The 25742-nt window shown below is 38.5% G+C and overlaps 1 protein-coding gene across 5 annotated transcripts in view; it reads left to right on the top strand.

The window, feature by feature from the left end:
• The window catches only part of HELZ (helicase with zinc finger), a 181622-nt gene that overhangs the window by 53867 nt on the left and 102013 nt on the right, over positions 1-25742 (top strand). For all 5 annotated transcript variants that reach the window (XM_059380533.1, XM_059380534.1, XM_059380536.1 and 2 more), the window contains 7 exons: positions 11062-11186; positions 12811-12867; positions 17772-17823; positions 19439-19514; positions 21581-21779; positions 22228-22335; positions 23389-23686. In XM_059380533.1, the coding sequence (XP_059236516.1) occupies positions 11062-11186; positions 12811-12867; positions 17772-17823; positions 19439-19514; positions 21581-21779; positions 22228-22335; positions 23389-23686 (915 nt within the window). The remainder of the gene's footprint in view (positions 1-11061; positions 11187-12810; positions 12868-17771; positions 17824-19438; positions 19515-21580; positions 21780-22227; positions 22336-23388; positions 23687-25742) is intronic.

The raw sequence follows: 25742 nt of genomic DNA, 5'->3' as shown, positions 1-25742 counted from the left end.
GGATTTTTTGCACAGCTCAGTGATTTGAGTAGTGTAATGTTTCAGTTATCCAGAATTTGGAGGAGGGGTGCTGAGTTAAACGGAAGTTAAGCTTTTTATTATGCTTTTGTATCAGAACTTTTAAAAGTATTAACTGTTTTTGTTGTAAACTTTAAAGAACTATCTTACTCCTTTGGCATGTTGGATATAATTTAACCGTTCATTTAAGAATGTGAACCTTCTTTAATAAAGTCTTTACTACCTGTGGACATTTAAAGTTACCAACAAGCCAGATAATAAGAAGTCAAGTGATAACAGAGGACTATGAAGAAGGGAACCCTCTCGCTCCCCTTTTTACCCCACCTGAAGAGGTCGTTGTTACTAGTTTGCTCTATCTTTAGTACTTTTCTCTATAGTGAGAAACATAAATAATGTAGATACAGGTTTTCCTTTAAAAATTAAAAAAGATATATGTGATGAATACAAAGCATATTTCCTACGTGTCTACAGATCATGGGTGTCTTTCTAAGTTCCACTTGCCGCTTAATATTCCATATGATAAATGTTTCATATTTACTCAAAAATTCTCCCATTGGTGGGCATTCAGCTGGTTCTAGTTTTCTAGGTTGTTCATTATAATTCATCCTGTAATAAACATGTATTCTTTCTTACTGTTGTTTGTTTCTGTAGGACAGTCTTAAAAGTTGAATGTCTGGGCGAGGAGGTTTTTTTTGTTTTTGTTTTGTTTTTTAAAGATGAATTTAGGAGTGCCTGGGTGGCTCAGTGGGTTAAGCATCTGCCTTCGGCTCAGGTCATGATCCCAGGGTCCTGGGATCGAGCATTGGGTTCCCCGCTCAGTGGGGAGTCTGCTTCTCCCTCTCTGTCTGCCTGCTGCTCCCCCTGCTTGTGCTCCTCTCTTAGACAAATAAATTAAAACAAACCTCAAAAAAAAAAAAAAAAAAAAGAGATACAGGGATGGCTGGGTGGCTCTGTGGGTTAAAGCCTCTGCTTTCAGCTCAGGTCATGATGTCAGGATCCTGGGATCGAGCCCCGCATCGGGCTCTCTGCTCAGCTGGGAGGCTGCTTCCCCCCTCTCTCTCCCTGCCTCTCTGCTTACTTGTGATCTCTGTCTGTCAAATAAATAAATAAATAAAATCTTAAAAAAAAAAAGAGAGATACATTTATTTTTAGAGAGAGTGAGAGAGGGAGGGAGTCTGAGGGGTGGGTAGGGGCTGGGTTAGAGGGAGAGGGACAGAGAATCTCAAGCAGAGTTTTTGTTGAGTGTGGAGCCTGCCCTGAGATCGTGACCTGAGCCAAAATCAAGGGTTGGGCACTTAACTGACTTCACCACTCAGGCGCCTGTGGGTGAAGGAGTTTTAAAAGTTGGATATCTGGGTTAAAATTATATGCTTATAGTTTTTTTTTTAAAACTTTTTAAAGATTTTATTTACTTAATTGACAGCGACAGAGAGAGAATGAGAGAGAGAGAGACTGCACAGGCAGGGGAGCAGCAGAAGCAGGCTTCATGTTGAGCAGGGAGCCTGACACAGGGCTCAATCCCAGGACCCTGGGACCTGACCTGAGTGGAAGGCAGCCGCTTATCCCACTGAGCCACCCAGGTGTCCCAATATATGCTAAGAGTTTTAATAGACATTGTCAGATTTGTTTCTGATGCATACACACTGCAGCAGTATCTGAGGATGCCTGCGTCCATGACCTCAGTAACACTGGAACCCATCAGTCTTGACATTCTGCTAGTCTCATGTGTTAAAAACAGAGTCTCTTTTCTTTAATTTTCACTCCCTTGAGTAGTGAGGTTGGTACAGTCTTCTCATTTTGGAGGCATACAAAGTCCCAGAAGGTTAAATGACTTCTGAAAAATCACAGAAGAGTAATTGCTGTTAGTGAAGGAGCATATGGGAAATTTTTCTGTTGTTTTATTTAGCATTTTGAAGTTAGATACTATTTTACAACTACTGAATTCCTAAAATAAATGTTTAGCCAGGAAACATGGATATGTTTATTACCTATGTTGTGATGATAGTAACATGTGTAGACATGTGCAGTTGCCAATTAATTATATGCAGTGTTTTGTATACCAATTATTCCTCTAAAATGTTGGGGGGGAAAAAGTATAACCGATGTCTAGGATAAAGTTGTAATGAAATGAGTATACTCTTATATTCGTGGAGTGTGAGGGAGAATGCAGCTTGGTAATATGTTTATACTTTTGACCCACTAATCTCATTTCTGGGATGCTATCCCAAGTAAATAATCCAAAAGAAGGAAGAAATTGTGTGTGGAATGGTGTTCATTGCAGTGGTGTGTGTGAAAGTGAAAAATCAGTTGGCTTCCAGTAAGGGAGGACATCTTTAATTAAATTCTATGCATTCCTTGTTACCATTTAGGTGATATAGAAGAACATGGAAAATGCTTACTTTCATGTGAAAGCAGTATATATAAAGTTGTTTATTTGAAACAGATACTTGGGAATATTGGCCAAGTTTATATATATGTATTGCTAGTTGTAGAGTTCTGCTATTAGAGATGAATTTTTTTTTTTCCTTTTCAATTTTTTTTTCCTTAAGTAAGTAATCTTACTTAAGAGAAAATACCATGGTTAGGCAGTGAGTTAGTAATAAAAAGCAAGTCAGGAATCTCAGGCTGGGGTATCTGGGGGTGTGCTTCTCCCTCTAATCTTACCCCTCTCATGCTCGCTTGCTCTTTCTCTCTCAAATAAGTAAATAAAATCTTAAAAAAAAGAAAAAGAATCTCAGTCTGTTAGGTATTACACGGCTTTGTAATGCTGGAGAGCTCTGGACTAGCTCCTGTCCTACTGGCCCCAACCCTATGCTTCCCTTTTCTATACCGTATTGTGTTGATGTCTGTTCCCTTCCTGACAGGCTGTCAGTTTGCATTCCTTGCAACTCTCAACATGCCTCATTGTAACTACCTTTTCCCTCATTTCTGTTTGCTGCTTTGACTTTCTGATTTCACTTTCTCAGGCAGGGTTAGGAAATCAGCCAGCCAGTATTTGTTACAGAATTTAAAAATGTTAAAAGTTTTTTGTTATGAAGAAATTAAAATATTTTCCCATTCATATTCTCAAAACCTAAATTGTAAGATTTTACCATGTTAATTTTTTTCTGAGATATTTGAAAATAATGACAGACATCATATTTACCCCTAAATATGTTAGTATCATCTCCAAAAGGAAGACCATAATTGTATAATCACAATTTTATTATTAACCAAATAAAATTGACAGTGATTCTCTAATATTACCTTAAGCCCAGTCTATAATCACATTTACTTGGGTTGTCCCCGAAATGTTTTTTTAGCTGATTTTTTTCAAGCCAGAAATTAATTAGAATCATAAAATAATAAAGTTGGACTTTTACTTCAAAAAGAGTAAGGACATGAGGGTATCTTAAAAACTAACTACGTAGGCTTTGAATTCACGGACCTTAGTTCTGAGTTTGGTGTTGTGCTGTAGAGAGTGACAGTTGCCACCCTTGTGAGCACTGGATAAATGAGGTAGGCAAGTCTGTTTCCATTATCTGGACATAAGTTTTGTTTGGTGTAACAGGATGCCTGTGAAATATTGATTATATAGGAAACTTACAGTTTTTATATTGACAAAATAGAATGATACTGTATTTTAACTAACTGGAATTAAAATTAAGACTTAAAAAGAACCAAAATAGGGACGCCTGGGTGGCTCAGTTGGTTAAGCCACTGCTTTCGGCACAGGTCATGATCCCAGGGTCCTGGGATCAAGTCCCACATTGGGCTCCTTGTCCAGCAGGGAGCCTGCTTCTGTCTCTGCCTCTGCCTGCCACTCTGCCTGCTTGTGCTCTCTCTCTGACAAATAAATAAATAAAATCTTAAAAAAAAATTAAAAAAAGAACCAAAATAGAATGAAATCAAAAGAAAATATTATCGACCAAAATTATGCTACAAATTCTGTCATCATAAACATCAATGAATGTTTTTCATAGGGCTGCCAGATTTTTAAACCCTAGCTGAGAATGTTATTACTGTTTTTTAAGTACTCGCTATATCCAGTGTGGGGCTCAAACTGGCAACTGTAAAGTCAAGATTTGCCTGCTCTACTGACTGAGCCAGCCAGGTGCCTGGTTATTAACTTTTTTTAATTGATGTGGAGTTGATGCACAATATTATGTCATTTTCAAGTGTCTATAGCATAGCGATTCAACAGTTCTGTACTGTGCTGACCACAAGTGTAGCCCCTATCTGTCACCATACAACGTTATTAGAGTTCCATTGGCAATATTCCCTGTGCTGTACCTTTATCCCCATGACTTATTCATTCCATAGCTGGAAAGCTGGAGTGTTGCTCCCATACCCCTTCACCTGTTTTGCCCATCGCCTCTCACCCCCCAACCCTCTGGCAACCATCAGTTTGTACTCTGTATTTATGGGTCTGTTTCTGCTTTTGTTTATTTGTTTTTATTTATTCATTTATTTATTTATTTTTAAAGATTTTATTTATTTATTTGACAGAAAGAGACACAGGGAGAGAGGGAACACAAGCAGGGGGAGTGGGAGAGGGAGAAACAGACTTCCCGCCGAGTGGAGAGCCCGATGGGGGGCTGGATCCCAGGACTCTGGGATCATGACCTGAACCAAAGGTAGCCGCTTAACGCGTGAGCCACGCAGGCGCCCCTTGTTTTGTTTTTTAGATTCCACATATAAGTGACATCATATGGTGTTCGTCTTTCTATGATTCATTTCACTTAGCATAATGCCATCTGGGTCCATCCATGTTGGCGCGAATGGCAAGCTCTCATTCATTCTTATGGCCGAGTAATATTCCATTGTGTGTGTGTGTTTATGTGAGTTTGTATGCGTGTGCACATGGCATCTTTTTTTTTTTTTAAACATTTTATTTATTTTAGAAAGAGAGCACATGCGAATGAGAGAGGAGAGAGGGGCAGAAGGAGAGAAAGAGGGAAAGAATCTTGATGCGGGGCTCAATCTCATGACCCTGAAATCAGGACCTGAGCTGAAATCAAGAGGCAGACACTTAACTGACTGAGCCGCCTACGTGCCCTTGTACTCCATCATCATCATCACCATTGTCATCATAATCATCTTTTTTTTAAAAGATTTTATTTATTTGAGAGAGAGAGAGAACAAGTGGAGGGGAGAAAGGCAGAGACGGAGGGAGAGGGAGAAGCAGGCTCCCCACCGAGCACGGAGTCCAGCACGGGGCCCGACCCGAGGATCCTGAGATCATGACTTGAGCCAAAGCCAGACGCCCAACCAGCTGAGCCACCCAGGCATCCCTGTACTGCATCATCTTAATCTTTTTTTTTTTTTTTTTAAAGATTTTATGTATTTGATAGAAAAAGCACAAGCAGGGGGAACGGCAGGCAGGGGAAGAGGGAGAAGCAGGTTACCTGATGATCAGGGATCCCAGTGCGGGGCTCAGTCTTACGACCCTGAGACCATCACCTGAGCTGAAGGCAGTTGCTTAACCCACCGAGCCACTCAGGGGCCCCTGCATCTACTTAATCTATTGTTGCATCAGTGGACACTTCGGTTGCTTCCATATCTTGGCTATTGTAAAGAATGCTGCAATAAACATAGGAGTGCATATATTTTTTCAAATTAGTGTTTTTGTTTTCTTTGGGTAAATCAGTCAGTAGTGGAATTACTGGATTGTTTGGTATTTCTTAATTTTTAAAAAAATGATCTTATTAATTTGTCAGAGTACGCGTGCATGCGTGCACAAGCAGAGGGAGCGGCACGTAGAAGGAGAAGCGGGCTTCACACCAAGCAGGGAGCCCAGTGCAGGACTCGATCCCAGGACCCAGGATCATGACCTGAGCTGAAGGCAGTGGCTTAATCAACTGAGCCACCCCGGCGTCCCTATTTCTTAATTTTTTGAGAAACCTCCACACTGTTTTCCTACAGTGGCTGCACTGATCTCCATTTCTACCAACAGTGCACAAGGTTTCCTTTTTCTCCATATCCTCATCAACATTTACTCTTTTTTGTCTTTTTGATTGTAGCCATTCTCATAGGTATGAGGTGGTATTTCACTGCGGTTTTGATTTGCATTTCCGTGATGATTAGTGATATTGAACATCTTTTCATGTGTCTGTTGCCCATCTCTATGTCTTCTTTGGAAAAATGTCTATTCAGGTCCTCTGCCCTTTTATTATTTTATTTTTAAAGATTTTATTTATTTTTTTGTCAGAGAAAGAGAGACAGAGAGAGTGCACAACCAGAGGGAGAAGCAGGCTCCCCACTGAGCAAGGAGCCTGACGCAGGACTCGATCCCAGGACCCTTGGATCGTGACCTGAGCTAAAGGCGGATGCTTAACTGACTGAGCCACCCAGGCGTTCCCTCTGCCCATATTTTAATCAAATTGTTTATTTTCTTGGTGTTGAGTTATATAAGTTCTTCTTACATTTTGGGTATCAACCCCTTTTTGGGCATATTATTTGCAAATACCTTCTCCCATTGTAGTTTGCCTTTTTGTTTTGTTGATGGTTTCCCTTGCTGCAAAAGCTTTTATTTTTTTTTTTTTTTAAAGATTTTATTTATTTATTCGACAGAGAGAGATCACAACTAGGCAGAGAAGCAGGCAGAGAGAGAGGAGGAAGCAGACGTCCTGCAGAGCAGAGAGCCCGATGTGGGGCTTGATCCCAGGACCCCGGGATCATGACCTGAGCCGAAGGCAGAGGCTTAACCCACTGAGCCATCCCCGCTGCAAAAGCTTTTTATCTCGGTGTAGTCCCAGTAGTTTTTTTATTTTTTTAATTTTTTAATTATTTTTTTATTTTTTAAAGATTTTATTTATTTATTTGACAGAGAGAAATCACAAGTAGATGGAGAGGCAGGCAGAGAGAGAGAGGGAGGAGGAAGCAGGCTCCCCGCTGAGCAGAGAGCCTGATGCGGGACTCGATCCCAGGACCCTGAGATCATGACCCGAGCTGAAGGCAGCGGCTTAACCCACTGAGCCACCCAGGCGCCCCAGTAGTTTATTTTTATTTCTGTTTCTCTTTCTTGAGGAGGCATATCCGGAAAAATGTTGCTAAGGCCAGTGTCAAAGAGATTACTGCCTGTGTTTCCTTCCAAAAGTTTTGTGGTTTCAATTCTTACACTTAGGTACTTAATCCATTTTGAGTTTATTTTTGTGTCTGGTGCAAGAAAGTGGTTCAGTTTCGTTCTTGTGCATGTAGCTGTCCAGTTTTCCCAACACCATTTATTGAAGAGACCGTGTTTTCCCCATTATATATTTATTTATTATATATATATAGAGAGAGAGCGTGGGGAAGTAGGGGCAGAGGGAGAGAATCCTCTATTAAACTCCTCGCCGAGCACAGAGCCTGACTTAGGATTCAGTCCCAGGACCCTGAGATCATGACCTGAGCTGAAACCTGGAGTTGTACACCCAACTGACTGAGCCATCAAGTCGCCCCAGCTTAGCTTTTCAATGAAAGATTTTAGAGATAACTAAGGACTTGTTGAAAGAAATCATCTACTCTAGTGATGTGACTGAAAAGATACAGTTAGACTCAACATTTATTGTATTTAAGCCTTATTTTATTTTATTTTATTTTATTTTTTTTAAGATTTTATTTATTTATCAGAGAGAGAGGGGGAGAAAGCAAGCACAGGCAGACAGAGTGGCAGGCAGAGGCAGAGGGAGAAGCAGGCTCCCTGCCGAGCAAGGAGCCTGATGTGGGACTCGATCCCAGGACGCTGGGACCACGACCTGAGCCGAAGGCAGCTGCTTAACCAATTGAGCCACCCAGGCGTCCCTTAAGCCTTATTTTAAATCACCTTTCTCATTGCATGTAATTCTTTACAAGTAAAAGGAATTACATTTTAATTTTTGATTGTCTCCTTTTGATAGCCAGAGGCTATAGGACCCTAAGAGAGGCTATTTTGTTGAAATAGTTGAATGAATATTCCTTGAATATTACACATTTCAAGTAAGACATATACAAAAACTGAAGAATGAGAAGGGATGGAGACCTGACTCTAATAACAGAGGTGAGGTGTTCAGTCTCCTCCTTAGTAACAGTAGGCAGGAAGGAGCTGTTCAGTTTGGGAATACTTGTGTGCTCACAGTAAAATCTCACAGAGTTGGTGGGAAGAGAATTTTACAGTGCAAAGCATTGTAACATATTTACAGTGCTCATGATTAGATTATATTTTTAGTGTCCTCTCTTTTGGCAAGTTCATTATTTGAGCAAAGGCAAGTTTAATAATACACAAGGCTATACTTTATTTTCTTTCAAGTTTTTTCAAGATATTACAGATAATGACCGACTAGATTGGCAATATCACAGTTTAATTTTGTTACATGATGCAATAGCAGGAGAGCTTTTTATCTATAATTGTTGAATATTTTTTGGTGATAATTCTTCATGTGGGATCCTGTAAGACAAACGGAATTGCATTTTAGGGCAACAGTTGGCAAAAAGTAAGTCAGTACTGATTTTTGTCTAAAAAAGGGAAAGAGAAAAAGAAGAAACATAATTTTGACAAATATTGAGGCCTTCAGACATCAGTATAATGCAGGAACTTTTGCAGAATGAAATTTGGCAAATACCTTGTACAAAACCAAAGATCTGCGAAAGGTGTTTGTAACTATGGTGTGATTTAATACTCTTTAAACCTGACACAATTTCCTGATTTTGAAATATTCTTAGATTTTTTTTTGTTTGTTTCTGTGAAACATTCTTTAATGCTTGACAGCTCGTTTCTTAATAGTGCAATACTGAAAAGGAATTAGAGTATTTCCTTAGCAGTTCTCAATACTGCTGTATGATTTTTAGAAGGGGAAGGTAAGTAGTCTTCTGTGACAAGACTGTGCTAGATACTTACATATGTAATTAACACAATTAATCTTTACCACAACCTTCCTAAGTAGCTTCTGTCCCTTCCATTTTATAGGGGAGGAAGCAGTTTTAGCCGAAGTAAGTAGTCCAGCCCTTAGTAGGACTGTTGTTTCTTCTTCAAAGCATTTTATTATTCGATCCTTGCAACAGATTTATGTGTGTTTCTGTTTTATAGATGACCGCACTGAGGGCCAGAGAGATAAAGTAATTTGCCAAAGGTCATATTTGAATAGTTTTAGGAATAGTAAGAGCCGATGGAGATGTGGGCTTACCAGGGAATTTTATAAGATGTTCAAGACATTCTTAATCATACTGTGCTGGAGTTCATCACTTACTGGAATTATCTGGGGACATTGAGTAGATCCATTATGTGGATGGAGTGAGACAACAGGTTGGCCCAAACTAAAAGTAATTGAATAAAACTGTCTTAAATACAGAGACCGCAACTTTCAGTTCAGTAATCTGCTTCAATGGGGATATATACATAAAGATGTTTATTGCATTGTTAGTTTCAATAGTTAAAAATTGGGATTGTTCTGGAGCCAGGGTGTAGTTAAGTAAATTGTTGTACATACTTGATGGAACACCATATGGGCAATAAGATGAGAAACATAAACACTCTGAGAACCATGGAAGATACTGAATGTGTTGAGGGAAAATAAAGCAGAATACAAACTGTTACATTTATATCAGTTACAGTCATGTAAAAATTACACAAATATTGATGAAAATTGGAAGTGAAAATGAATAAGTGAAGGCAGTCTGTTTAGTTGAGTGATGAACTTATAGGGAATTTTTAGGTAGAATTTTATTAGTGTTCTTGTAATGTTATTTGTGTAATGGAAAAATTGAACAATATAATGAAAGGATGTGTTCAGTACAACCAAAATAAATACATTATGAACTGACCCAGTGGACTTTAAATATGCAGTATATTATACTGATATTTAAACATTTCCTTGGAAATAATTAGAAAAAAATGGGCGGTGCCTGGGTGGCTCAGTGGGTTAAAGCCTCTGCCTTTGGCTCAGGTCATGATCTCAGGGTCCTGGATCTCTGCTCGGTGTGGAGCCTGCTTCCTCCTCTTCTCTCTCCCTGCCTGCCTCTCTGCCTCCTTGTGATCACTGTCTGTCAAATAAATAAATAAAATCTTAAAAAAAAAAAAGGAATTTCCAAAATATTTTCTTTTAGCAAGTTACTTTCGTGCAAAGGAAGCTAAAGTGTGTTCAAACTAAAAATAGAATCTTGGACTTAGCAGTGAAGAGGAAGATACAGATTGTTTTACTAGTTGAGCCATTAGAAGTTGCTGTGAGAAATCATCTCAAATAACATGGCATAAAAATGAGGATATTCTGTATTGTTAGAAATGTGTGCTCCTGTGATTGTATTAAATCTGCAAACACATGCAGACAATTAGGTCAGCATTTTCTGTGGCCATGTGACAATTAGGTTCTTAGTTAATCTTGCTGGTTTTGATAAAATCTAATTCTTAGCTGCTTAGGAATACCACATGTGGAGATTTGCAGTTTCTATTCTTACGCATTTTAATGGCACTGTATCTCTTGTGTCACTGTTAAAAATGTGGAAACTTTATTCAGAAAATATCAGCGTTTTCATAGCCCTCACTTACCCAGGAATTACAGGCTGAATGGAATTTTTCACTGGAGAGAGAGGTTTTTTTAAAAGATTTTATTTTGGGGGGTGTGGTGGGGAGTGGTAAAAAAAAGAAGATTTTATTTATTTATTTGACATACAGAGATCACAAGTAGACAGAGAGGCAGGCAGAGATGGGGTGGGGGAAGCAGGCTCCCTGTTGAGCAGAGACCCTGATGCGGTCTCGGTCCCAGGACTCTGGGATTATGACCCAAGCCGAAGGCAAGAGGCTTAGCCCACTGATCCACCCAGGCGCCCCATAGAGAGAGAGGTTTAAGATGAACTCTTGTTCCTGTGACTTTGATGTGATCCTACCTGGCTATAGGCCATGGTGGGTTAGATATGTGGATTGACCCATGTTTCTTCTTGTCTTCGCGCATATTTTGGGACAGAACTGAACCGTCATAGCTTTCTACCAGTACTTGAAGTTCATTCTTTTAACGCATAAGAATTCATCTTTGTGATAGTGTGCTAATGTTATAATCAAGACAAAAATGTGCATTGAACGTTACATGGTTGATGCTGGCTATTCTTTCCTAACAGTGCTGGGAGAAGGCCTGGCCAAGGGAGATGGGGCCTTTCAGGCAGTGCTCTGCTGTATGCAGCTGAAAGGAAAGCTTCAACTGGTATCCAGCATTCTTGCCAAGTCACTGACAGGAGAGTCCCTGGTACGTTGACGAGCTCTAATTCTGAATATGTGAAAATGGATTCATTCATGTGACTCCTTAAGCATATTGGCGGGGAGAAGGAATTAAGTTTGCATTTTTTTCTCTTGCTTCCTCCTATTAGAAATCTCATTTCTCTTCAACAAACTGATGTTGAATCATTGGGTTCTTATGGTGTGTGATAATATATATATAAGAATAACACGTACTTTTTAAAGCTTTGAAAGTATAGGATAACTAAATGATTTTCTTTAAAGATGTTATTTTATTAGAAGCTGGGAATATTTTGGGGTTTTAATTAATTAATGATTTTTTTTGGTGAGTAAAGCAATAGAAGTTTATTAAGTGAAGATACAGAAAAAGCTCTCAAGAGTGAGAGGAGTCCTGGGATGGCCGTCCTATTTATTTATTTTAAAAAGATTTTATTTATTTATTTGACAGAGAGATAGGCAGAGAGGCAGGTAGCGGATGAGGGAGAGCAGGCTCTTCAATGGGTAGTGAGTCCAATGCAGGGCTTGATCCCAGGACCCTAGGGTAATGATCTGAGCTGAAGGTAGCCGCTTAACGGACTGAGCCAACCAGGTATCTCTGATTGCTCTGTTTAATTGATTTTATAAGCAAGCTCTAGACCCAGTGTGGCACTTGAACTCAACAATCCTGAGATCAAGAGTTGTGTGAGCCAGTCAGGTGCACTCCTTATTTTGGGCTTTATTTATTTATTTATTTATTTATTATTATTTATTTGAGAAAGAGAGAGAGGGAGAGAATGGGAGAAAGCAGGGTGAGGGGAGTGGGGAGGAGCAGAAAGAGAAGCAGACTCCACGCTGAGCAGGGATCCTAATGTGGGGCTCAATCTCAGGACCCTGGGATCGTGACCTGAGCTGAAGGCAGACACTTAACTGACTGCACTACCCAGGCGCACCTATAGTTTTGGGTTTTATTTACTTATTTATTTATTTTTAAAAATTTTTTAAAGATTTTAATTTTTTATTTGACAGAGAGCGACATCACAAGTAGACGGAGAGGCAGACAGAGAAAGAGAGGGGGAAGCGGGCTCCTTAGTGAGCAGAGAGCCCGATTCGGGGGCTTGATCCCAGGACTCAGATCATGACCTGAGCTGAAGGCAATGGCTTAACCTACTGAGCCACCCTGGTGCCCCTAGTTTTGGGTTTTAAAATGCTCCTGCGGAGTGAGCATTTTAATCATACAATATGATTGTATAGGGTTTTTACAATTGTAAGGGTTTCTTATAGTTGTTCTTACACTATACAATCAGCAGATTGTATAGTGTTCTTAAAATTTCTTAAAATTTATTTTTTGCTTTGCATATCCAATCTTGCTCTTCAGTGACACCTTTTGTGAATATTTTATTGAATTGATTTTAAACTCTTATACAGGGTGAGTAAGTGTTTTAGGCCACACTGTATATTTTGTCCTGTTAGCTTTTTAAACTTTCCTTACAGATAGATTAGCTTTATTATCCCCATTAATGATAGTGGGATGGGAGATGAGGACAGCATTGTCTTTTTACAGATAAACCTTAGTTAGGAACAGTGGAGGAGTTGAGTGATGCCCCTTAGAACTAATACACTAACCGGGTTTTTTGTTTTTCATCCACCTTTTTCAGAATGGGATGGTCACAAAAGATTTGACAAGACTAAAAACACTTCTCACAGAAACAGAGGTAAGACTATTTTAGTGGATCTCTTTGGAAAGAGTTGAACTCAGTCTGGCTATAGTAAGTGTTCTGTATTAAAACTAGAAAGTCTTTCGGCATCAGCCAAGAAAGCAAGGCTGTTACGGTGGGGTCGTGGGATTTCCTGGCCGCCTTTTCCATCGCGGCCCCATCCCAGGAACTCTGCTTCTTCTCATGGATCCCCTGCACGCCAGGTCTTCTGCTCCTAATTCTTTTTGGTGGTCTCTGGCCAACGAGTGGAAAGATGATAGGGAAATTTTAGTGTTTAACTACATCTGGCTGTTAGAAAATACTGTCATTAAAAATGAGATAACCCTCAAGCCTTCTTTTTAAAGCAACTGAAGAGGTCTGTGATCGAAGGACCATTTTTAGGGAATGGAGTTTAGGAGATGGAAATAATGTGTATCAGGGTAACTGGTGAACAGAAACGTGCTCTGGTGAAGCACTTGAAGGGCACATAGAAGACCAGGGGACAGCAGTGGCATGGAACAGGCCCAAAGCTTTGTCAGTTTCAAATTTCTATTCCTCATAGAGACATTTTTTTTTTAATTGTCTTTTTAATTTTTATTTATTTGACAGAGAGAGATCACAAGTAGGCAGAGAGGCAGGCAGAGAGAGAGAGAGAGAGGAGGAAGCAGGCTCCCTGCTGAGCAGAGAGCCCGATGCCGGACTCGATCCCAGGACCCTGAGATCATGATCTGAGCCGAAGGCAGAGGCTTTAATCCATTGAGCCATCCAGGCGCCCCGAGAATCTTTTTCTTTTAAAGATTTATTTATTTATTTGAGGGAGTTGGTACATGCGTGAGTATGCGGGGAAGCGCAGAGGGAGAGAATCTTCAAGTAGCCTCCCTGCTGAGTGTAGAGCTGGACTCGGGGCTTGATCTTACAGCCCTGAAATCATGACCTATGCCAAAACCAAGAGCCAGATGCCAGGTGCCTCTGATTGGCTTTCTTATTAAGGAAATTGGCACCTACTATGTGTTAGGTCCTATATGCGGTGCTGGGAATACAGCGCTGACCAAGACACCCATAGTTTGGGAGGTCAAAGTCTTGGGGAAGAGAGAGATAACAAATAAATTGGACAGCTATAGGTATAATTCACATTGAGTAAAGTTCGTATGAGGGGACAAAAATAAGCTTTCTGTGATGGAAACTATAACTGGATTGGGTAGTCAGAGGCTGAGCTAGCTAAGCGAAGAACTGAGGGGTAAGAAGGTGCCATTCCCATAGTGAGTGAGGGGGAGGGCGCTGCATGTGGTGCAGAGAAAGAACAGAGGCCCAGGCGTAGACTGTGACCTCCTGTGGCTTGCTTTCCTGTTCTAACTCTGATAATATGTGTCACATACTGACAAACATTAAGCAAAGACAGTCATCATAAATTGCATGAGCTGGATGAAGATACTGTTTGTTTTGCTGCAATTATAGAGGCTTTAAACAAATGTTATTTTCTTTGTCTTACTATAAATTGAGTATCAGTAAGCTCTAATTAACTTCAGAGCCATTTCCTTTCCTGTATATATGCAGTCTTTTTAATTTCTAAGGCTTAGAGGAGGACTGATAAATTTAGATTTTCAACATGGAATGTAAAATAAGATGACTTTTCATTTTATTAAAATTTTTGGCTGGCTTCTTTTTTATTGCCTTTATTGAATTACCAGCTTTACATCTGATAATCACACACAGAGATATATATTACGTATTTATATACAAATTTTAATTTTTAATATTTATAATGCTCTCACATGTAAGGCCTCAAGTATCACTTGACTCCTATTTTATAACTGTCCTTTTGGGGAGAAGTGACTTAACTTTTGTTTATAGTTAACTTATCTCTATAACCAATGTAGTATTTTTTTGGCTAGTGAACTCATATTATTAAAAAAACTCCGTCTAGAAAAAGCTAACAAACAATGAAACCCTTATTATTGCACATGACGTATTAAAAAATTTAGAAACAATTTGTTTTAAAGATTGAACTGAGCTGGCATTTAAATGCTAGAGGATAAGGATAAAGACATGAACTCAAGGCTAACTAATGGAAACAAAACCTGAATATAAAGATTTAAAATATCAAATTAATAGATCTGATGGTAAATTTGTAGGCATTCTAGCAATATGAAATTTGGCCGCTTTTCATGAAGGTGTCAGTACAAACTAAAGATCGATCATAAACTAATTGATATTGCCTTTCTGTCTTGGGGTCTGAACATATAAAAAGGTGTTTAAAAAAAACCCCAAAACACAGTACTTTGGAACCTAAAAGCCATGGTGGCTAAATCCTAAGCCCGGGCCAAACTTCTCAGTCTTACGAGCCCTTGTGGGGCAGATGCACTGTTCTCCAAACCCCACCAGCCGGTGAGCTGCGGTGTCAGCGCAGGCGCGCCTGCTCGCTTGATCATCATTGCAGATGCTGACCCGGGAAGCATGCCGTGGCGTCTTCCTTCTACCTGTTCTCAATGCTTTCAGCTTTGTCCTAGGACTGAAATATGTTATTCCTATTTTTTTCTTGCATATTCGGTAAATTTATTTTGATAAAATTTTAAGACTTTTTTTTTTAAGTTTATTTATTTATGTAATCTCTGCCCCTAACGTGGGGCTCAAACTCACAACCCCAAGATTGAGAGCTGCATACTCCCATCGACTGAGCCAGCCAGATGCCCCTATTTTGATAAATTTTTTAGAGGAGGTACTTTAAATTCACACATGAAGTGAGCTTTTAGCTTTTATATTTATAAATTTGATGAAGATGAAATGTAATTTTTTAAAGATTTATTTATTAGAGAGAGCGAGGAGAGGGGTAGAGGGAGAGGGAGAGAAAAACTTGAGAAGGAGACTCCATGCTGAGCAGGGAGCCTGATGTGGAGCTCAGTCTCACAATCCTGAGATCATGACCTGAGCTGAGTGTAAGAGTTGAGCGCTTAACTGACTGCCTCCCAGGCGCCCCTGAGATCATATTTTAAAAAGCTGGTGTGGGACCTATGACACTTACACCTTGCTTGTAGAATTTAAAGAGATTTTTTAGTATGTACCTTTTTTGTGAGCATAGCACCCTGGTAATGTAAACAATTACTCTTGATTTAGCTTACAAATTTTTTTTTTTTAAGATTTTTATTTATTTATTTGACAGACAGAGATCACAAGCAGGCAGAGAGGCAGGCAGAGAGAGAGAGAAAGGGAAGCAGGCTCCCCGCCAAGCAGAGAGCCCGATGCGGGGCTTGATCCCAGGACCCTGAGATCATGACCTGAGCCGAAGGCAGAGGCTTTAACCCACTGAGCCACCCAGGCGCCCCTAGCTTATGTAGTCTTATAGTCAGTCCTCATTTTCCAGAAAGAATGGGTTGTCTTTAAACATTTTTAGTAAGTAGTTGGAGAATCAGGAGGCATCTTTCTATAGAAACAGTATTAATGGTGATTTAGTTCCAGCTCAACCTGAAAAGTCCAGTTTAATTAATGACATATGAATTATAATGATATTATTGTTTCAGTTATACCCAATTAGCATTTAGACATCATCTCTACAGTATAGACATTCCAAATTTCATGTTGGGATGCTGTATTCTCTGATTCAGTTTCATGTTTACTGAGCTCCTGTGCTGTTCAAGGATCTCTGGGTTTTGGGAAGCTGAGATATCTGTGAAAAACAACCTGGTGGGCCAGTTGAGATGCACATAGCTACTGTACCCATGGGGCAGGCTGCTTGTGGTTAGTAAGTGTGGCAATGGAAGTATAAGCAGGGAGAAGAGAGATTAATAGTCTGTGGGGAGACCAGGAAGGCAGGAGATTAAAGAATGGGGGTGCTAGGTAAAGACCTAGCGGTGACTTGGTACAGGTTAGCATGGTAGTCATTTGGTTCAGGGACAGATGAGAGCCGTGGCCAGGATAGTGGCAGTGGGAGTAAAGAGTATGAGACAGATTATGAGGGACATTCTAGACCTCGTTGGGCAAGATTTAGAGAATACTCAGGAGTAGGACAGAAGAGGGAGAGTTCAAGATGGCTTTCAGAATTTTAGTCTTGCTCTCCTTGGGAGTATTAACACAAGATAAGGAGCATGAGAAGGACGATGAGATTTGGGATAAAGACGATGAATTTAATTTTGGGCATACTTGTTTGAAGTGCATGGATGATCATCTGTCCATCCCCCATCCCATCCTGGATGCCTTTACTGGGCACCCATTATGTGCCTGGTCCTCTGTGAGCCGTGGGAATGTAGAAGGAGAGTCAGGCTGTTGGCAGTGGATCTGTGCATGGCTGACAGTGATCCGGCCTATAAAACGGTGTCGGTTGTTAAGAAAAAAAAGAAAAAGTGCTGTGGCTGGCACTCAGTTGAAATGGGAGGTGTAGAGTTTAGAGTAAAATTAGAACCAAAGGAGTAGATTGGGGATTTATGTGCACCAAGGGGACTTGAGTCAAGAAAGCCAGGGAGAGTGAGTGGGTCCTCAGCTCCATCATGGGAGAGGGGCTTATCCCAGAGCGAGGGGGACCAGCAGGATGTGCTCCATGCCCCACAGTGGTGGTGTTGCACTCAGTGCAGGAGAAAGGCACCTCTTTAGCTGGTCATTCTCTAGATGTTAGGAAGAGGAGAGTGAAATGAATAAATGAATGGAGGCGCTGCTCCGTGGACTTTGCCGTTTACTACCAGGTAGTTTTTATATAGGGAATCTCGATCCGTTTCCTTAATGAAGGCCACGTAAGTACCTGTTTTCTGTATTTAAACATACTTTAACATAGAGCAGAGATGGATGCAAAAAATACTGTTTAAAATATTAATGTGTATTAAAATTTCTAAGTATTCAAGCTCAGCCTTAAAAAAAATGTTGAAAACATCCAAGTTTAATTCAACATCAACTGGTTATTTCTTATTATAAAAACATTTTCATTTGGAAAATTTCAGACAGCCACTAGTAACGTCCTGTCTGGATATCACGTGGAAGACTTGGAAGGGGGTAAGTACCACACTCGGTGTTCCTTCTAGCTGTAATTGCTGGCGTCACTTTGTTATTGGTTATTGGGAGGACATTTACTGAGTTACAGTACATATAAGTGGAGTTTTGAAGAGAACGTACAAATTTAATTTCAAGAAGTAGGTGTAGATGAAAGCATTTTTTCCACTGGCCCCTTCTCATAGCATAATGGAGTCAGGGAGGTAGGAAGTATCCTTTTCCTGCCTCCATGTAGCTCAGTGTAAGTAAACCTCATTGTTAGCAATGTCAAGTTGTTACATTCTCCATGTAGTGGGGAGTCTTTATCTTGTTCTGTCCCAGGCTAGTCTGATTACTACTCTTTGGAAGTCCTGATCTGGAAGCTAAGTTGTTCCTGCCACAGTTAAAATCCACAACCTCCTCTTCTCTTCCCAGAGGAAAGGAAAGAGGGACCAACGTTCATTGAGTGCTTGTTGGATACTGTGTACCGTGGTAGCAGCTTTCACAAAAACATGTGTTGGCTTCTCCATCTTTTTGATAAGTGATGAAACTGATGTTTAAAAAGGTTCAGTAGTTTTTCCAGTTACACAGCTGGAAAGGGATGAGACATGGCTTTAAACTCATCCTGGCTGAATATCTTTTTTTGGGGTGGGGGTGGGGGTGGTGGCACATGATTTGTGAGGAAATAGAGAATGGCCATGAGGTCCTTGAAAACTTGGTGCTGCTCAGCCTTTGTTGCTCTAGCCTTTTCTTTCTTTCTTTCTTTTTTTTTTTTAAAGATTTTATTTATTTATTTGACAGACAGAGATCACAAGTAGGCAGAGAGGCAGGCAGAGAGAGAGAGAGAGAGGGAAGCAGGCTTCCTGCGGAGCAGGGAGCCCGATGCGGGGCTCGATCCCAGGACCCTGAGATCATGACCCGAGCCGAAGGCAGCAGCCCAAACCACTGAGCCACCCAGGCGCCCCACTAGCCTTTTCTTTCTTAAGCCTTATTTTTTTTGGTTTATTTGGAACTTTTACCTAAACGAATCAAAGCTCATTGTATTCAGAAGTAAACAAATGTTATTTTTTTTTTTTTAGCTCTTATGTCAGAATTCAATGTTTTGAACTTTATGTCAGTTGTAAAAAAGGCTTGATTATTTGATACAATGACATGTGCCAGACAAATCCTAAAGAACATGGGTAATACTGTGGAACTTTTCACTCAATATGCAGTATTGAATTTGTTCTACATAATTTCCTTCCAGGTCATGATAATTTCCTCATTCCTGAAATAATTCTGATAGAGACACGTTTTATACTTAAGAAATGACAAGCATGCCAGCATTTTCCCCCTTTAGTTGTTAGGGAAGAGACTGCATTGGAAATATACCCACCAGTGGCTAGGATAGAGTCAGGGTCATCCACCCGATTTAGTTGCTGGGTAACTACTTCAGTGATGTCTGAGTTTCCTGTGGTTAATTGAATTTAACTCATTTGATTGGTAGATTACTTTTTTGATAGAGGCAAGTATGTCATGTCCTTTTTACATCATCTAGGATGATGTGTGTGGAGGGTTTATAGTATTTCTTATACATTAAAATATCAGAATTATTAGCAAGCCTCAAATGATAAGACTATATATCCTGATTACTCTCTAGGATCTTGTAATGGTTGGCATTTCCGCCCACCACCTAGGGGAATCACAAGCAGCGAGGAATATACTTTGTGTAAAAGGTAACGTGATTTTTTTTTTAAACCAATGACATGTCTTTATTCAAAGGATAGATAATTTTCCTTCACTTTCTGAAGAGTAGTAATTCCAAGTTAAAGAAGATAATCTGTGAAGGAAGAAGTATAATGATTGAGTAAAATGGTTTACTTTCAATGTGAAACAGAAGCCATAATTAATGGTCATTATCATTAAATAAAAGTCAAGGCCATATCAGTGAGCCTTCTTTTAATTACAAACAACAGTGATCTAAATTGGGATTGTTAAGACTTTGTATAGAAGTCTTTTATAAAACCAGTTGAATTATTGTGACTGAATTTAGTTCTGGTCTCTTATTTATGTGAAATGTACCTTTAACTTATAGTGATTGAATTGAAATTATATAACTTGAAGTAGAGCATAAACTAGATGAAGAAATGTTAAATTATTTTAATAACTTTTCTAAAAAAATCTATTATCTTCATGTTGTCCTTAATATAATTTATGAGTAATTTCTTTTTGAAGGGCTAACCTTTCAAAAGTCAATCGTTGTTAAGCTGGAAAGAATTATTAAAGTCACATTCTGAAAGGTACACTCCAGTTCTTTCTGTAAGTAGTAGTAGGGATTTTAGATGTAAATTCTCATTACTATAGGTTGTTTTTGATAATGAAGGAAATTGCATATATAGTTTTGGTAATTGAGTAGTCAAGGTCAGATATGATTTTATAGTAGAAATAAAGAAACTGAGTAGTAAATTTCAAAAATCCTGGCGGCATCATGTTGTAGTAGAGGTAGAACGGAGTCCTATGCAGAGGAAATGTGAGAACATTTATAGGCCAGTAAGAATATCAAACCTTTAGTATTTAAAGAAATAACTTAAAGCAGTAGAAAAACAAAGAAATATTTGGCTCATTAAGACGTACTTAAGAGAAACAAATATGTGATTTTTTGAATGTGTCTTAGAAAGCGTAAGAGAACTTAATAAGTAGTATAATTTAAGTTCCAGTACTTTGTATCATTAAGAAAAGCTTTAAGTACAGTCATCTTTTCAAATAGGATGAACCATTTGATAATTTACATTGTGCTGTGGTTCATTTTATATTTCTTACTGTCCATATTTTTTCAGTTGAAAAAAATACATAAGATATTATACTTCTCATCTCTATTTTGCTACTTATAGTTTAATTTTCATTTTTTGTTCAGAAGATCTTTAATTTTTTGATGTTTCAGTTGTTAAAAAACTGGCTAAACCCATAATTTTGTAGGACATTTAAAACTTAAAAAAATGAACAAAGTTTTGCATTTTTATCTGTTTTGACCACTGAATTTTCAGTTGAATATTCTGAGTCATAAACACTGAGAAACCATTAACTCTGTCCTTTAATATGAACATTTAGGAATTTACCATTGAAGAATTTAATCTATTAAATTAATTGTGATTCTAATATAGAGCTTTTATTCTTAATTTATTTAAAACTCAAGCAAATGGATATAGTCCAGTATTTTCAATGAAATATAGGTTATAGTAATATAGAAAAGAGTAAAGGCATTACATTTGAAGGTGAAAAGTAGAAGCCTTAAGATGATAATTTAATGCTATAGTAACATTTTTTTTTTTCAGAATGAAATTCTAGTGTGTAGAGAATTGTCTTTAGGTGATACCATTTTGAGAAGTAGGGCACACCTGTGTTTGATGCATTGTTCCACTTGATGTCAGTGTTGCTTTAGGAAAATTCTGCTCTAAGAAGAATTGTCCAAATAGAGTTGTTACATCATGAAGGAGGAAGCTACCTTTTCGATGCCGGTTTTGTGGGCGAGGGGTGGTTATGATTGATTATGCTTTGCTTTAGCATCCTCGTATTCCAAAAAAAGAAGTCGCTGAGTATGGAAAGTTGCTGTAGTGATTAACTGTTATAAATGTTCTTGAAACCTCTTCTTCCTCCTCTGTGCAAGTCAGTGTGATAAATACGGCCTTTCAGGAGATGAAGTTTTGTTTTTGTTATTGAAGAATCGGAGGGCAAATGCTGGAAGTTTATCTTTTAAATGGTCCAACAAAGTATATGATAAAACAGTCTTTCCTATTCTACTTAGATTTTTAGAGCAAGGAATCTGTAGGTATGGTGCGCAGTGTACTTCAGCACATTCCCAGGAAGAACTAGCAGAATGGCAGAAAAGATATGCTTCACGCTTGATAAAATTGAAACAGCAAAATGAGAATAAACAGCTCTCAGGCAGTTACATGGAAACCTTGATAGAAAAGTGGATGAATTCATTATCTCCTGAGAAAGTGGTGAGGAAAATAAACTGCATTTTTTATTTATTTTGTTTGTTTGTTTTAAACGATGACCTTGTTTGAGTCTTGACTTTATTTTGTGCTATTTTGATTTATTTCCTTATCCTCTGTATGAAGAACTTGATTCTTGATAAAGTGTTTTTGTAGCAAAAGTAGACCCTTTGGCTAAAATAAAGAGCAGAACTAAGCTATTTGTGGAGATTTGCAGGTATTATGTTAATCCTCATTCAGGGAGTGTTTACTGCCATTTTGTTGTTATTAATTTTCTTATGTCTTGTCTAAGCTTTGTTGTATTTTGTTCTTATAAAATTAATGTATAAAAAGCATCTTACTTTGTAAACAGTTCCATCAACATCTTTACTGTTGATAGTTATTTACCATGCCAAAAGTTTTTGTTTGTGCTTTGGGAACTAAAAATATAACATTAATTGCTCTCTATTTTCAGCTTAGTGAATGTATAGAAGGAGTAAAAGTAGAGCATAATCCTGATCTGTCGGTCACTGTCAACACCAAAAAGTCTCACCAGACATGGACCTTTGCTCTTACTTGTAAGGTATGAATTTTGTGCTAATTAGAGAATGTAAATTTTTTTTTCGATTTTCTTAAGGCTTTCTGTGACCTTTAAATCTCTGTGTTAGAGCACTGAAAATGTTTTAATCTAAGTGCATCTTAAGTAGGTTCTGTATTGTGCTAAAGTGTATTTCTGAACTTTGTTCATTGAAGGTATAATATTTTTAGGTTTTGAGATAAAAATCTTTATAGATATTTAGATGTTTGCTAATTTACTAATTTGATAAAGTGGTCTTTGATATATTGTCTTCCAAAGTTGGAACATAGGATGGGGTTCATGGCTTATAATTGACTATTTACAAATTGAATTGTTTAATCTGGCAGTTCTAAGATATTTAAACAGTCACATCTTGTTTTTATATTTGATGAAGTCACAGATTCTGTAATAATGTGGTCTTAATATGAGACGTTTTCTGCAGTGCTTCCTGTCTTGAATATAATATTACAAATTTAAGAATGAAGCAGAGTCAAACTTTTCTGTGAATGTGTGCAGTGGAAAAGTTCTGCGTACCTTTTGGTGGCATTTCTTCCACTGTGGCTTCTGCATCTTGGGATGAACAATCTGGGAACATTTAGCTTTGGCCTTGAACCCAATCCAGTGCCTTCAGAGGTAACTGCTCTCTTATGAAGTCTTCCTACTTGAACCGAGATAAAACTTTTTTAGGCCAAAGGTATGGAAAGTTGGAGGTCAGTGATCTAACCGTGTGATAGAGCTTTTGCCACAAAGAAAGATGAGCATATCCTAGAAAGAGTAGGAAGGCTAGAGATGTAGCATAAATATATAATTTTTTAAAATTTCAGCTTTACTGAGTTATAAATGACATCATAAATATATAATTTTAACAACTGATTTTTTTTTAACCATTCTCATTTTTTTTCTTAAATGGCTTATAAACACAATTTGTACTTTTAACATAGTCTCTTAGAAGCATGGGAAAGTAAAAGTCCCTTATGGGAATATTTTCATTGAAGAGCCCAAATACAGCTGGATTTTTCACCCCCTTGTACTCAATGAATTATTTTAACTTCCTTGTAGCCTGCAAGAATGCTGTATCGTGTAGCATTGCTTTATGATGCTCATCGTCCTCATTTTAGTATCATTGCAATATCTGCCGGAGATAGTACTACCCAGGTATCACAAGAAGTCCCAGAAAACTGTCAAGAATGGATAGGAGGAAAGATGGCCCAAAATGGATTAGATCATTACGTGTATAAAGTCGGGATAGCATTTAACACAGAAATATTTGGAACTTTTCGCCAAACCATAGTTTTCGACTTTGGATTGGAACCAGTACTCATGCAAAGAGTAATGATTGATGCAGCTTCTACAGAAGGTAATATTTAGACTTTTTTCCCCTGATACGATGTATTAAAAGGCACTATAATGGCAGTATTAAAAGATATGTATTGGCCCCTAAATATTCCATGGATAGAGAGAGAATAATAAGGAAAAAAATCCCAGAGCAATCGATTCATTTACTGTGTAATGGGATTAGAATGGTTCACATTGTGCCCTGGTTTGCTCTGCAGTCATCAGGCAAACTTGCTTTGAGCTTCCTTCAATTTGTATGAGTAGATGATCAGGTCTGTTTTGGTCTACTAGCTTTGTTTTTAAAGTAAGATGATTTTAGCACCATAAAACCTTTCAGTATTAATTTGGGTAGACCGTTATTTCAGTGGTAATCGTGAGTACACCTCCAATGTCTGTTTGCATGTCTGACTGAGTCTCCAGTTAACTTTGCTGACTTTAGTATGGTATCTTTGAATGAAAAGCCCTCAGTAGAAGATTTCATAGGTTAGTTTTATATATTCACTGGTAAAGGAGCTGTGGTGCCTTTAGTAGGATCTGCTCTGTGTTCCTGGGAAGAGGGCCCTGCTTTCAACATGTAAACACCTACAGAAGATGATAATTACTTTGTACGTAGTTACATTACTGCCTGTTGCTAAGTTTTATGCCAAGCTCCAACGTGACAAGGGAAAGGGCACATTTCCCTGCATTTCTTTGGCTTTTGGTTAGATTATAGGTGCTTTTTTTTTTTTTTTAAAGAATACTAAATATTTATTTAACAAACACTTTGTGTGATACTTCATATTACGTAGATCATAACCATATTGTGGAGGGTGTTTTTTGCTCTGTACCACCATGTCCCATTTATGAGAACCTAGAAGTTTTGTTCATGAGCAAATGCTAGGATTTTATTTTTTGGACACAATGAGCAGGTGGAACTAGTTTTGTCTCCTTCTTTCCTTCAGCTGCTGGTAAGGTTAAAGCAACATTTGGGTCCAGATTGAACAATTAGGCATTACCTTCTAGTGTGTGTGCTAATATTACCCAGACTTATTTCAGCCTCACTTAAACCTTATTTCTTACTTATTTTGATCCCTTATACCTGTTTTTATTCTGTTGTATTGTGTTTTTTCATCTTCTCAGTACCCTTTGGAATCAGAATATGTTGATTCCTGTAGCCAAACAGTTGACAAAGTAAGAATATTTAATTTATGTTTGTTAGTATAGGAGCTCTTTGGCAATTTTTTTCTGCAAAAAATCAGATAGTCTTTTAGATGTTTCCAGGCAGATGGTGTTTGTTGCAACCACTCCGCTCGGCACCACTGTAGCTGATATGGAAGCAAATGGGCATGACTGTGCTCCAATAAAACTTTATTTTTAAAAGTGACAGCAGGCTGGAGTTACCTTGCGTGCTGTGGTTTGCCTACCCCATGCGAGGGCATTGCTTTTAGAGACTAGAACTTGAGAACTATTAGGAAGCACCCTTTTAAAATCATGAAGAGAGATTAACACTTATTTCCCGCTTTCCAGTGTAGCTCTCAGGACGTTCTTGGCTTCCATGTGTGTTGTATTAGAAAAGTTTGCTTTTAGATTGGTGTTTTGTAACTCGTGACTCATATTCCTATAGAAAGAAGTTTGTGTTGTCAAGAGCCTGTATCTTGTTGATGAAAGCCTGTGTAGTAAATAATACGTTACAAGGTTGCATTAAAATTAAAAGTAAGAGAAAATGATACTATTAAGGCAGATGAGGGAAGGGGGTGATGATGAGGATTTCAGGGCACCCTCATGGGCTCGAGAGATTCAGGGTACTTTGACTACTTTTGCCTCAGGTATGTGGTAGTTTTCTAGTTTGAGAAAAAGAGCAGTGAATAGACTTCAGAGTCAAATAGAATTAGATCTGAATCTTGATTTTTTCATTACTTTTATGACCCTGTGCAGGGTACTTGACATTCCTGAGTTTCATGTGGAAACCTCTATTAAGTGGGCCTAGAACATTCTATCTTAGAGGATCACCGTGAGATGGAAAATAAACCCTGTACAGTATCTGATACACAATAGGCATTCAGTAAATGGTAGCTGTTGATTTTATCATGAGCCATGAT

The sequence above is a fragment of the Mustela nigripes genome, chromosome 16 (genome assembly GCF_022355385.1).
Source record: "Mustela nigripes isolate SB6536 chromosome 16, MUSNIG.SB6536, whole genome shotgun sequence".
Taxonomy (NCBI): domain Eukaryota; kingdom Metazoa; phylum Chordata; class Mammalia; order Carnivora; family Mustelidae; genus Mustela; species Mustela nigripes.
The sequence above is the reverse complement of the archived record's forward strand: the minus strand, read 5'-3'. Positions and strand labels throughout refer to the sequence as shown.